At 42.6% G+C, this 15,104-nt stretch overlaps 1 protein-coding gene across 1 annotated transcript in view; it reads right to left on the bottom strand.

Moving 5' to 3' along the window:
• Positions 1–15,104, bottom strand: part of Sytl3 (synaptotagmin like 3) — a 78,757-nt gene that overhangs the window by 15,051 nt on the left and 48,602 nt on the right. Inside the window, exons 10-11 of the mRNA XM_021186111.2 lie at positions 13,289–13,423; positions 7,877–8,055 (exon numbers count right to left, since the gene is read on the bottom strand). Of these exons, the coding sequence (XP_021041770.1) occupies positions 7,877–8,055; positions 13,289–13,423 (314 nt within the window). The remainder of the gene's footprint in view (positions 1–7,876; positions 8,056–13,288; positions 13,424–15,104) is intronic.

Here is a 15,104-nt window from a genome sequence, read left to right as displayed (position 1 = left end):
AAAAAAAAAAAAAAAACAACTTGCATGGGAAAATGCCAAAACTCTCTACCAAGAACTAATTAGATCAATCAGAAAAACAGGGACCATGCCATATTCCATCAAAGCATGTACAGATGCCTCACCAGCCATGGTCCTGGGTAGAGCCTATGCTACAGCAATGCAAGGGCAACATTTTAGTGCCTATGTTCAGAACTTAAAAGGAGGAAGAAACCAAAAGGTTTCATGCTTTTCTTGCGGCCAGCAGGAACATAGGAGCCTCGACTGTGAAAAAGAAGAGCAGATGTCAAAAAATAAAAATAAGAAAAACCAACCTCCGTGGTTATGTCCTTGGTATAAGAAGGGAAATCATTGGAGAAATGAATGTAAATAGAAATTTCATAAGGATGGAACCCCTCTGGAAGAGGAGACAAAAAAATGGGGTGAGAGGCATGCCCTCTGTCCCAAAATTAAAATAGAAAATAAAACAAAACAAATAAACAAGAAGGGCAAGAAAGGGAGACAGAGGAAGGTAAAAGCAAGCTGAATCCTCTGGCCTCTGAGTTTAACATCTTGAGTTTTACCCAGAGCAACATCAGGAAGTGTAGGATTAGATCTTACAGTAGATAAAGATTACATACTCTCTCTTTATGAGGGAGTGTAATTAGTAGATACAGGATTTAAAGGGCCACTATCATCTGGCACCTTTGGTCTTATAATAGGGAGAAGTTTAAATTGTAAGAAAAAATTTGAAGTACTTCCTGGAATAATTGATTCAGACTTCCAGGGAGAGGTAAAAATTATGATTAGGCCATTAAAAGAAACAATACAACTACATAAAAGCCAATGGGTAGCTCAGATAATACTACTCCCTTATATGCAACTCCCCAACCCAATACTAAAACAGACTAGAGGAGATGAAGGGTTTGGCTCCATAGAGGTGGCAGCTTGGACTCAAGAAATTACTAGACAAAGACCCTTAAAAACTATAAAAGTAGTTGGAAAAAATATCCAATGACCCAGGAGCAGATAGGTCTTGCATTGCAGGAAAAGACTGGCCTGGAACATGGCCTGGAGTTCATATAACCTCTATTCTGGTGGGATTGAGGCTAGCTCCCAATGTAGCTCAGAGTTCAAAAATCCTGAGATGGGAATGTGAAGATAAAGTGGGTACTTTTCAACCTTACATTACTTCCTCTCTGCCATTCTCCTTATGAGGAAGAAATATCTTAGGGGACATGAAAATAAAATTAACCACAGATGAAAAATGGAATGAGCAGCATTTTTTATAGGGGCCACAGATGCAGATAAAATTTCATGGATCAGTGATGAGCCTGTGTGGCTGAATCAGTGGCCCTTAACTCAGGGAAAGACACAGGCTTTAGAACAATTAGTAGAAGAAGTAGAAGAACAACTGCAATGAGGACATATTGAAGAATCTAACAGTCCATGGAATACTCCTGTGTTTGTCATTAAGAAAAAAAATCAGGCAAATGGAGACTCTGACAAGATCTTAGGCCTGTTAATAAGACAGTGTGTGATATGGGAGCTTTACAGCCAGGACTCCCATTCCCAGTAGCTGTTCCAGAGGGTCATTATATTATAGTTATAGATTTAAAGGATTGCTCTTTACTATAAAATTACAACCAGAATACATACAAAGATTTGCTTTCAGCATTCCCTCTGTTAATTTTCAAAGGCCATTTCAAAGGTATCAATGGAAGGTTCTCCCCCAAGGTGTGAAGAACAGTCCTATCCTTTGTCAAAAATTTGTAGATCAAGCTTTAAGATCCATTAGGGCTAAGTATAAAAAGGCTTTTATTTTACATTATATGGATGATATTCTTATAGCAGAAAAAAAAGGATTTAACTGAATTAATTTTGAAAAATATGATTGAGGTATTAACCCAGCATGGACTAATTATCGCCCCTGATAAAATTCAACATAACAGGCCAATAAATTACTTGGGAAAAACAATTCATAATGAATATATCATATTTCAAAAGTTGCAACTTAGGATTGATAAATTAAAAATACTCAATGGTTTTTAAAAATTATTGGGAAATATTAATTGGATTAGACCTTATTTAAAAATTACCACAGGACAGTTGCATCATTTATTTGAAATTCTTAAAGGAGATCCTGATTCCAAGTCTAAGAGACAGCTCAAAAAAGAAGCCTTAAAGGTGGATTTCTGAGTTCGAGGCCAGCTTGGTCTACAAAGTGAGTTCCAGGACAGCCAGGGCTACACAGAGAAACCCTGTCTCAAAAAACAAAAACAAAAACAAACAAACGAAAAAAGAAGCCTTAAAACAACTAGAATTGATAGAACAAAAGATGCAAGATGCAAAGGTAAAACAAATAAATTATTTAAAACCATGGTCTCTTATTATACTTAAAACAGCTTATACTGTTTGGCTATGCACCCCTACTGCATGGCTATGGCAAGAAGGTGTGCTATAATGGATTTATCTCCCTCATATTCAAGTAAAAATGGTATCTTCTTACCCTTTTATGTGTAACAAATTAATTATTAAAGGGAGAATAAGATCCAGGGAATTATTTGGCAAAGAAATGCATGAAATTGTTATTCCCTACAATAAGGAACAATTGGAGTATTTACTTCAAACTGTGGATGGTTGGGGAATAGCATTAGCTCATGATATGGGACAAATTAAATATCATGTACCTCAATGCCCTATATTACAGTTTGTAGAAGAAACTGAGATAATCTTGTCTTCTAAAATAGCATTGGAGCCTATTTATGATGCCCTCATGGTATTTACAGATGGGTCATCTAATGGAACCTCAGTTGTTTATATAAAAGATAGACCTGCAATTAGCAAAAGAAACTTATGCACAGCAGGCGGAGATTATTGCAGTTATTACTGCCCTTGAACACATACCTAAAGAGTTTAACCTTTATATAGATTCAAAATATGTAGTTCATTTATTTCCTGATATAGAGATAGCTCTTATATCTGGAAATTCCAAAATTATATCACTCTTGCTTCAGTTGCAAAATATAATTCAATCAAGAAAAGGAAACATTTTTATAGGACATATCAGAGAACATACTGGCCTGCCAGGTCCATTGGCTCCAGGAAATGCTGTGGCAAATTTATTAATGAAGGACCACAAGATTGCTAGTATGGTTGAACAAGCATTGGAAAGTCATGCTTTCCATCATCAGAATGCATTGGCCTTGAGAAGGATGTTCAATTTGACACGAGAGCAGGCCAGACAAATTGTGAAGGATTGTAAACATTGTCCTGATGCATATCATTCATTGAAAATGGGAGTTAACCCAAGGAGCCTTAAACCTCAAGTTTTGTGGCAAATGGACATAACTCATATCCCAGAATTTGGAAAGTTGGCCTGTGTACATGTTACTGTAGATACCTATTCTCACATGGTTATGGCTACTGCTAGAACTGGGGAGGCTGTGAAAGCTGTCATACAACGTCTTATTATGTGCTTTTCCTCCTCAGGTGTGCCAAAAAGAACTAAAACTGATAATGCTCCAGCTTATACTTCTCAAGCTTTTGCAAAGTTTTGCATTCAATGGGGCATAGAACATACAACAGGAATTCCATATAACCCCCCAGGTCAGGTGATCATAGAAAGGACTCATCAAAATCTTAAGGTACAACTTCAGAGATTAAGATCTAGCGGTCATTACTACTCACCTCATCAATGATTAAGCCATGCTTTATTTATCATTAATCACCTTAATACAGATGATAAAGGCTTTGCCCCTATGCAAAAGCACTGGGCTCCCCTACAGTTACTGTTACTCCTTTAGTAATGTGGAAGGCTCTTTTAACAGGCACATGGGAAGGGCCAGATGTGTTAACCACCTCAGGAAGAGGATATGCATGTGTTTTTCCACAGAATGCAGAGACCCCAATCTGGATCCCAGGCATACTTATTGGACCCTTCCACCAGAAAACCTCTATCAAGAACCCAGAAGAAAAAGAAGGCAAAGGAAGTAATGAAGAGAATGAAGAGGCTTGATCTCCCTTCTCCACGGGTGGCTTTGGCTCCTCCTGCAGTGTCATCTAGCACAGGGATAGATCCACCCACTTGGGGACAACTGAAGAAACTCACCCAGAGAGCACAACAAATAATCTCTGATATCGGGAAACCACCATCAGTAGAAAATATGCTATGCTTGCTGTGGTTGCCATGCAGGTATGCTGTGCCTCTGCAACCTCGTCTTGGGCTATGTTCCCCACCCTCCACTTCTTCATCCCATGGGTTGGAGAGATGATGTACATATCAGAGTCATGACTCTGAGCTGCTAGGGGGACACGCTGATTTTTCCCCCCATTTGACTTCCTCTGTAATTAAAATGAGGGAATGTCAGATTCTGCCCCAATCTGTGTTACTTTAAAGGGAATACCCTCCATGGGTTGCCTTCCCATTAGTTATAGAGCTTTTCTTTCTGATGGTTCAGGTAGATCCTGTCGCCCCCCCAAATCATAATGTGGGAGCTTTCAATAATGATTTTGAATTATAATTATAATGAAACTTTTATAAGGCCAAAAGAAACTATGCCTCTGAAAGAATGTCCACAAGAACATCGGGACAATGACAAATTGTGGGTATCCTTGTTTTCAGGTGATAGTCCAAGATGGCTTAAATGAGGGTTTAGTTTTTGGGCTTCAGTACATGATCCTTGGAAAACTCAAGAAAAAGTTTATGATTATTCCATAGTCTCTCCATTTTATGATTATAGGAAACAATTAACTAATGAGTTACAGCTCTTTCATGGATATAGGCCTGATACATTTATAAATGAGTCTGTTAATAGATGGTTCACTTCAGGATGGGTGGAGCCTATTTATGTCAGTCATTCTCTTTCACATAATATTTCTAATGTTTTTTGGGGGATTATTTAGACTTTTTGCTGCAACTAACATGGTTCTTTAAAAAAAGCCTAAGGAAGCCGGGCATGATGGTGCACGCCTTTAGTCCTAGCACTTGGGAGGCAGAGGCAGGCAGATTTCTGAGTTTGAGGCCAGCCTGGTCTACAAAGTGAGTTCCAGGACAGCCAGGGCTACAGAGAAACCCTGTCTTGAAAANAAAAAAAAAAAAAAAAAAAAAAAGCCTAAGGAATCTAAGAGCACTCCTTTGGCAATTATTTCTTGCCTAAACTATCCTTATGGTATACTCGCTGGCCAGTCCTCAGATTTAAAAATTATTAAAGTAAAACGATCTTATCAGGTCAGCTGTTCCAAATGTATTCTAACTAACTGTGTTGATTCTATTTCAATTAAGAATTATTCAGTTGGGCTGGTGAGATGGCTCAGTGGGTAAGAGCACCCGACTGCTCTTCCGAAGGTCCAGAGTTCAACTCCCAGCAACCACATGGTGGCTCACAACCATCCGTAACGAGATCTGGAGCCCTCTTCTGGAGTGTCTGAAGACAGCTACAGTGTACTTACATATAATAAATAAATAAATCTTTAAAAAAAAAGAATTATTCAGTTATTTTGATATTACAAAGACCTTCTTATGTTATGCTTCCTGTAGATTTAAAAGAGGATGTTGCGTTTGATGATGTAGCCTTACAAATGCTTAAGAGAGTTAGTGAGCTAATAAGTCCAGAGCGTTTTGTTGCAGCTTTAATTGTAGGCATTAATACTTCAATTAATATTACTCTAATAGCCATTCTAACTTCACTTATAGTCTCAACAGTCACCTTAGTCTCTGATATAAAGACTGCACATTTTGTTGATGACTTAAACAAAAATGTCTCTTTAATACTTGCAAGGCAACAAATTATAGATCAAAAATTAGAAGTAAAATTTGATGTTTTAGAGAATGTAGTTTTGGTATTAGGACAAGAAGTGGAAAATATTAAAGCTCAGCTTTCTGCCAAGTGCCATGCCAGCTTTCAGTATATTGTATAATGCCATTACCTTATAATAAAAGTCATAATTGGAATTTTACTAAAAATCATTTGTTCAGAATTTGGAAAGACAATGATATCACTCATGAGATGGCTCAATTACAAGCCCAAATCTCTGCTATGAGCAAAGCCCATGTTGAATCGACTGAGATAGAAGATTTGGCTCACTCTATTAGCTCTGGTTTACGGTCATTGAACCCTGTTAGTTGGCTACATTGGATCATTGTTGTCGCCGTGGCTCAGGAATAATAATTCTTCTCCTCCTTACTTTCCAGTCATCTTCCGACTAGTCTTTCCCTTCATCTCTACAGCCAAAAGAGATACTTACGAGCTTTGATTAAAAAATAAAAAAGGGAGAGATGCCACACCACCTCCAGGAGGATCTGTGTGCATACACACACACAAGCAAACAACAAAACCAAAGCCAACCCAAACCATAGCCCAACCATATGAACAGAAAGAACCTTTGCTCATCTCTTCTAATTCTCACCTTTCGATAAATAGTGATATTTCTTTTCATGTCAGTAGGGACATTTTTTAAAAATGTTTTATGTGGGGCTGAAGAGACAGCTCAAGGGTTAAGAACACTTGCTGTTTCACAGAGGATCTGGGTCCAGTTCCCAGATCCCACACAGTAACTCCAGTTCTATAGGGTCCAACACCCTCTCTCCTGGGATTTTGAATGAGAACGGCTCCCATAGGCTCATATATTTGAATGTTTGGTCCCCAGTTGGTGGTCCTGTTTGAGAAGGATTAGGAGGTGTGGCTCTGTTGAAGGAGGTGTGTCACTGGGGGCAGACTTTGAGTTTTCAAGACTTGTGTCAATTCCATCTTGATCACTCAATCTCTCTCCCTCCCCTTCTCCCTCCCGCTCTGCCCTGTGGTTGTGGGTCAATATGCGAGCTCTCAGCCGTTCCTTTACTAGTCCATCATAAAGGCTAACCCTCTGAAACTGCAAGGCTTGGTCATAGTGCTTTATCATAGCAATAGAAAAGCCGTTAAGACACATGGGCATGGCACACATGTGACACACATACATACATGCAGGCAAAATATCCATACACATAAAAATAGATCTTCAAAAATTATTTAAGAATTGTGTGAAGGAAGATGATAATTTTTTTCCTGTATGAAATCAAACTTCCAACGCCCTTTTCTGAAGGTCACCCTTCCCCACTTATTGGCTGTAGCGCCATTGACTATTTAATGCTCCTAAGTTTCAGCTCCTCTGTTGGAACTTAACTGCCTCATGAGTATATTTGGAGGTGGGCCTTTGGGATGTGGTTAGGTATGAGAGTGGCCCTCGTGAAGTGGGATTTGTGTTCTTATAAAGGAGTCCTCAAAGAGCAGCTCTTCCCCCTTTCTCCCATGGATTGCTGGCACAGATGTCCATCTATGAACCAGAGAGCTGGTCCTCACCAGATACCAGCATCCAAAATGGTGAAGACAAATGTCTGCAGTTTCAGTCTCCAACCTTCTGTTACAGCAACTCAAATGCTCTAAAACACTCCTTGAGCATCAGTGGTGGTTTGAATATGCTTGGCCCAAGGAGTGGCACTATTAAGAAGTATAGTCTTGTTGGAGTAGGTGTGTCACTGTGGGCATGGGCTTTAACACCCTCATTCTAGCTGCCTGGAAGCCAGTATTCTCCTATCAGCCTTCAGATGAAGATGTAGAACTCTCAGCTCCTCCTGCACCATGCCTGCCTGGATGCTGCCATGCTCCAACTTTGATGATAATGGACTGAACCTCTGAACCTGTAAGCCAGCCCCAATTAAATATTGTCCTTATAAGAGTTGCCTTGGTCATGGTGTCTCTTCAAAGCAATAGCCAGACTCTGATTCTATTTTGACCGATCTTTACCCTTGCATGAACAAAAAAGTACTAGCAAAGTACCACAGCTGTGTGATGCCAAAATTTCAATTAAAAACAAACAAACAAAAATCCAACTGTAACAACAAAAGAAAAATGCAACAACTTACGGATTGCACTTTCTTTTCTTTTCTTCTCCATAGGCAAGGTTCTTACAGGTCTTGATGCATATCTCTAAAGAGCAGCTTTTAACGCAGTAATGAATGGCAAATTCTATTTCTCCAGTGACATTCGCATTGTCAAAGTTACCCATCTCCGTGCAGGTGCTGTTGATGCTAATTAAGCTTCCCTGAGATCAATGGCAGACAGAATAAATTACTTCACAGTTAATAAATATTTTGCAATTCCGCTTCCATGATAAATCACAATTCATGTGAATATACATCTGACTCATGTTAAACTGATAAATGCATCCCCTTACATCTTGCTAACCTAAGTTGCCACCTGCTGAATCCTAAGGCAATGGAGCATCCTCACCAGGCCTTGTCTCGTTGCCTGGTGATAAAGGTTACCCCATCAAAGTCTTTATCATGAGTCACTGGGATGAAGCAAGCGAGCTCATATGCCATTCTGTTAGCGTAACTCTCCTGCTAGGCGGTATCCATGGCTGGAAAGTGTGTGTAAAGCAGCAGACAGTGAGGCTGAGGGGCTAAGGCTGGCAATCAGAGAGAACTGGGCTCCCGGGCTGGGCTGGCTCTGCCTCTCACTGGCTATGACAAAATCTAACAGAGAAAGATAGTGTTAATCTCAAAATTATGAAGAAGACTATATGAAATGTCTTAGTGGATGGACTGTGCTGCAGAGATAGTGATAAAGCATATTTAAATTTTATGGGCACCAAAAAAAAAGGAAATTACTGCCAAATATTAGAGTAAACTAAGCTTAAATGACACATGAGGGTGTGTACGTACCATAGGGTGCCTGTGCCTCAAAGATTAAGTCATCTTATCACTATTAAATTTACTTAACTGCCCCATTTGTGAGCAGTCCATCTCAGCGTGTTGACTTTATAGAAACAGTGAAGCCTAAATAATTTCTCCTTCTCATACCCAACTGGCTCCTCTGTACTCTGAGAAGAAACTAAGAAAGCCCATGGTGGATGGCCAGAACTGGCAGAGAGATAGGAACCAAATCAAATTATCTCAAAGGTTCTGGAACCTGAATTAATCAATGCCAAGAATATAGCCAGAATGCAGAAAAATGTTGTCTTATCAAACCATGTGACTGCCAGAATGGAAAACAACTTTAAAACAGTATACATTCAAGGACACACAGGACGGTGCAGCAGCAAGAACAATCGAGAGTTAAAAAAAAATGTAAACTGGGGAGATGTGGAGAGAGGTTGTAAACTAAGAGACAGAAGAAATGGAGGAACGGCAAAGCTAATGAATGCTAGTACTGAGCCTACAGCTCAGCAATAAAGAGCTTGCCTGCAATGCAGAAGGCCCTGGGTTCTGTGCTCAGGAACTCTCTGCCGAGGAAATCAGCCCAGGAGGAGCAGTACTGTGCTCTCTGTATAAAGGTGCACACCTCTCTAGAGGTGGCTGCTGGTTCTCACACCTGGGACTCAGTTCTGGTTTTACCCAGAACAGAAGCTTCAAGTCTTGAGCAGCAAATCGAGTCAACATGAAGGTTCTGGCCCAAAAGAGCCATGACGTTTGGCGGCCTGATTCCTGTTAGTGTCCCTGACACTGTCCGTCTTAAAAACAAAAGCCAACTCTCGTCAAAGTAAAGAACACGCACACACGAGTGTCATGGATCTCACTTGCCAGGGACCCCCCCCCCCCGAAGGCCACAAGGTCATCAACTATCACTACAAGCAGAGTCCAGAGCCTGGCCACCATGCAAAGGTAGAAAATCTATGAGAATTACAGCTACTGGATTTTTTTTTCTTTTAATTGATAAATTCCAGTAACCCAGAACACATGGAAAAGTACTACAAAGTAGGTTATCGGGTGACAGGCAGACTTTTACCCGGCTGGCTGTGCTGTCTCCAGCAATTTCCCTCCTTGTATTAGCCCTTCCTTTTCCTGTCAAATACAGGCTGCTTCAAAACCACCTGTGAGTTAACTTCATTTTTCCCTATGGTTTTGTTAGATAGTGACTACCAGCCCCTACAAAATATTCTACCTTATTTTACTGTTCACACAGTTCAAAGCATTTCATGTGCTAGGAACCACAGTCTGCTTTCTGTTTGGCTGCTGCCAAAACTAAAACAATTATAAGCAACGCTGCCCTGGACATCCAGAGGTGCACATTTGGGGCAACATCCAGGGCACTCTTTAAAAATATTTCCTGTCAGGGCTGGAGAGATGGCTGAGCAGTTAAGAACACTGACTGCCCTTCCAAAGGTCCTGAGTTCAATTCCCAGCAACCACATGATGGCTCACAACCATCTGTAATAGGATCTGATGCCCTCTTCTGGTGTTTCTGAAGACAGCGACAGTGTACTCCTATAAATAAAATAAATAAATCTTTAAAAAAATTCCTGACTATTAAATTATTCAAGAGATCCTACAGAGGTAGAAGTGAAACACAGAGGTGAGAGGTGTGTTGAGCAAGCTGTGGCAGAAGCAGGGAGAAGACACCTCAAGGTTTTTGGAGATGTGTGTGTATCGTATGCGTTTATCTCCAACTGCCCTCCAGGGAAGCTGTCGCCATTTTCATTCACCATGTTTCCAGATGCCTGCTGCCCTGGGCCCCCGCTTTTTAAATGTTATGAACATCATCCCAAAATAATATTTTGCTTTAATTTTGCCCTGATTTCACTACTTGGGAGGTTGGGTAATTGGTTCTATTTGTTGTCCATTTCATAAGCCTTTGCTAGCCCAACTTTTTATTTCTCCAGAAAGGGCAGGAAACATCTTTGGACAAGAAATAACAAAGCAGTTACTTGCCTTATGGAAAAGTTTGAGTCCCTTAGGCAAACACTGCTTTGATTTAAAAGATGTTTTGTTGAGACAACAATTTAGTCTCACCATCATAAATTTGAAGGGTATACACAAGAAAAAAATCAGAAGGGTTGAGAGTGGAGCTCCTTATTGAGTTTAAGCCAAGAAAAACGATCCTAAAAAAAAAAAGGCCCATCACATTGTCTCTCTGCTCAGTGTAGTGGCCCTAACTTCTCCTAAAACACCTTCTGAAATCCATTTTCTTGTATAATGTTTACAAATATGTATAGATACGTGTTCACGTAAAGGCACGTATGCCGCAGCACACACATGAAAGTCAAGAGAATAACTGGGTGTTGTTCCTCGTCTTCTGCATCATTTATACCAGGCTAGCTGGCCTTGAGCTTTGGGGTAGTCTCCTGCCTCCACCTCCCATCTCACTGTAGGGGTATTGGCATTATAGACACATGCCACAGCCCCTGGCTTCTATAGGGCTCCAGGGATTTGAACTCTGGCCATCAGGGATATAAGTTTTACCCACTGAGCCATTTCCTCTGCCCAACCTTAATTCTCAAAGGTTTTCCAGGCAGGGGTCAGCTATAAGGAGAGGAGAAACAAGGATGGCACAAGTAAGACAAACCACTTCTTACAAGAGCTCAACAAACCTGTGGGTCATATCTGATATCCTACGATCCCTGGCTTGGTTGACCTCAAGACCCGAAGCCCCCGTAGGACTCTGGCAAACCATCTGACCTCCAGACTCTCAGGTTGCTGAGTTGTAAGGTGGACTGGCAGTACCTGCCACGGGGTCACATGACAATGTATGGGATGAGAAGCTACCGGGGCAGGCTTTCAGAGAGCATGATAGCTGTGATGAATGATTAACATATAGTCTGCTAAGTGCTTACCAAGGGTCACTTGAGTGTCAGACACTGCTCAGGGGACTTGGGAATTACACGCTAGTGAGCAGCTGATGAAAGGCAGGAGAGTAAAGTGCATCTTACATAGAAGACGCTAAGCATATGAGAAACTTTTTATTTTTTTGGTTTTCTGAGACAGGGTTTCTCTGTGTAGCCCTGGCTGTCCTGGAACTCACTCTGTAGACCAGGCTGGCCTTGAACTCAGAAATCTGCCTTCCTCTGCCTCCCAACTGCTGGGATTAAAGGCGTGCGCCGCCATCACCTGGCGAACGGAAACTTCTTACTGAGTCTTCTAGACAAAACAGAACACTGTCTTCACAGTGTGGTCTACATAGTAAGTTCCAGTCCAGCCAGGGCTACATCGAGAGACTCTATCTCAAAACAAAACAAACTTTAAAACTATTCCTAAGACACATCGCTGCTTTGCTTCCTGCTGCTATGATAAAATCCAGAACCTAAGGCAGCTCTAGGAGGAGAGGGTCTACTTCAGCTTACAGGCCACAGCCCATCACAAAGAGCATAGGGAAGGAGCTTAAGGCAGGAACCAGGAGGCAGGAACTGAAACAGAGGTCACAGAGAGGCACACTGCCTTATGGCTTNCTCAGCTTGCTTTCTGAAACAACCCAGGGCCACCCACCCACAAAGGACTGGGCCTTCTTTGGTCATCTATCAAGAAAATGCCCAACAGACTTGTCCACCGGCCAATCTGATGGAGGCGGTTCCTCAACTGAGGTGCTCTCTTTTCAGATGACTCCGTTTTGTATCAAGTTGACAAAAACAAACCTGTACAGTTATCAATTACTTTTTGAAGGTATAAAAATGTTTTCAACAAGTTAATAGTTTTTAAAAGGTAAAAAGCAAGCCTTAACATATTTCCAGGCTTTCCCTATCCCCAAACCTAACTGAAGATCTCCTGGAAGCCCTACTCTTACCCTCTGACCACAAGACAACAGTCTAGGCCTTTCCTTGTGTCTTATATCTATTGATACCACTATGACCAAGACAACATATGGAAGAAAGTATATAGGGGCCTCACAGTTTTAGAGGATAAGCTCATGACCATCATTATTGGAGAGTATGGCAGGAGGCAGGCAGGAGGCAGGAGGCAGGAGGCAGGAGGCAGGAGGCAGGAGGCAGGAGGCAGGAGGCAGGAGGCAGGAGGCAGGAGGCAGGAGNGGCAGGAGGCAGGAGGCAGGAGGCAGGAGGCAGGAGGCAGGAGGCAGGAGGCAGGAGGCAGGAGGCAGGAGGCAGGCAGGAGGCAAGAGACAGGCAGGCAGGCAGGCAGGCAGGAGGCAGGCAGGCAGGCAGGCAGGCAGAGAGTTGGAGCTGTCGCGGAGAGCTTACATGTCATCCACAAACAGGAGGCAGAGGGAACTAACTGGGAATAGCACGGGTTTTTGAAACCTCAAAGCTCAAGCCCACTCCTCCTCTGACCAGGCCACACCTCCCAATCCTTCCCAAACAGTTCTACCAACAGAGGACCAAGCATTCAAACATATGAGTCTATCGGGGCCATTTGCAGTCAATGTACCACACCTTGTCTACTAGGCCAGCCGGATCCTGTCTGGTTGGTTCTCTTCCCTGGTACTAGGGACTCAGCACAGACTTATGCTGTGTGCATGCCTGTGCTCTGCTCCTGAGCTACTTGTGTGGGCCCCCAATATCTTGATAACCATACATCTTATAGAGACAGTATTAGAACAAGACTCACATGTCTCAAGCCTCCAGAGAAGACAGCGCTGTGTGTCGGACTGGACGGGGGAGTGTCTTGCTTCAAAACAGGGCCGGGAGGGTGTTTGGGATCTTCTTGATGGAAAGCTTTCAGCATATCAGGTGTGCTGGCCTTCTGGACAGAGTAAACACAAACATCCCGATCAGACTGAGAGTTCAGTAACGACCCAGCTAGCAGGCAACCCAGCCTGCATATGTGAACTGCTCTCTTAACACACAACCTTCTAGTGACTGAGTCGGGAGACACGTGTTTGGGTCAATTTACACACCCCATACACCAGCAGGGCCCCGAGGCAGAGTCACTGGGGATGGTCATGAACATTCAGGTGGGCTGTTTTGGAATACAAAAAGTGTTAAAGAAGTTTAAATTCTGCTTTTAATAATGATCATGACAGGTAATCATGGTGGAATATAGTATTCACACTGACTAACAATTTTACTTCTAACATGCACATAAGGAGGAAAAAATGCATCTTTAAATTGTATTTATTCCTTGTTTCTTTTGCTAGTAACTGATATTTCTTCTGTAATGATACAGCTGTACTTCTTAGTGCTAACCACTAACCTCAGGGGACGGCCTCAGTGGAAGCCAGCTGAAGTAAAATGAAATGGCTAAGCTGGTCCCCAGTTGTTCCATGCTGAGCGTAGTCACAGAGGACATCTGTGCAGTGGTGTCTACACGGCAGGGCTGTCTGTCCACAGCCCCTCCTGTGTTTCTTGCTGGGGTCTCTCAATGCTCACAACCCAGCAGGCAGCCTCTAGGCTGTGACTGCCTGGAAGGCTTCTATTCTACTGGCTCACACAGCAGGGGAGGGACATGCCAAGGTTGCCACATGACACCTGCACTCAGAATGTCAAAAGTGAGGCCTGAGAGAACTTGGGATACCCCACAAGGGGCACATATCACCACAAGTGAAAAAAATACAGTGTCTCTCATGGCTGGGTGAGGGGCTGGAGCATTGGCCTACCCCTTCTGACCACATGCCCTTATCTTTAATGGAGACAGATTCTACAGAGCTGCTTTAAAGATAACATTAAATAGCAACATGGCCTCTCTACAGGGGACAATGTCTGGCTTGTGGTTAGCCTTTGGTCAGTACCACCATCAGATCAGCTTGATCTGACTGCTAAGTGCCGTCCTTCTGGGGTTCCCTCCCTTGAACACCACTTCTTCAGGCCTTCACCTGTGTCCTCACAGGGGAAACTGCAGCAGCCTAAGACATTAGCAACATTTAAACCCAGGTTCTATTCCTGGCACTGCCTTTCCCTAGCTATGAGCTACAGGATGTATTGGTTGGCCAAGGAGGAAAGCTCAGGTTTTTTTCATGGTCATGGGAGCAAGTCACCCTTCCGTGATACACTAGGCTATGAAGGCACCGTCTGCCTAGGACAAAGTGCTTTGGAAATGGACCTTATGCTAGCCCTGAAGAAAAGAGGTTGGCTCCAGGGACGCCACTGTGAGCAGGTACTTGTTTGCACCTGGGAATTTCAAAAGCCCTGCTGAGTCCATCCCACATGTTAGAGACGCAGGCCACTGGGAAAGTACCAGCATCTGCAGGCCCTTATCACCAGAAGCTCAGCAGAGAGGCCCCAGAGCCTCTGACTCTCATTCCCGGGGAAAACTCCACGATATGGGAGTCTGTATTCCAAGAGCCCCGTGACTCTCCTCCAGCCACAACTTATACCTGGAGTAGTTACTCCAGAGCTTAGTCTCCAAACCAAGATGAGACCAGTTGAAGCACAGCATCCTCATCTCCAGGAGAGGCCCGGACCTGTCTAAGCCTCGAGTCTCTCAG

Source organism: Mus caroli, chromosome 17 (assembly GCF_900094665.2).
Source record: "Mus caroli chromosome 17, CAROLI_EIJ_v1.1, whole genome shotgun sequence".
Taxonomy (NCBI): Eukaryota; Metazoa; Chordata; class Mammalia; order Rodentia; family Muridae; genus Mus; species Mus caroli.
Note: the sequence above shows the minus strand (reverse complement) of the source record. Positions and strands in the feature narration are given on the sequence as shown.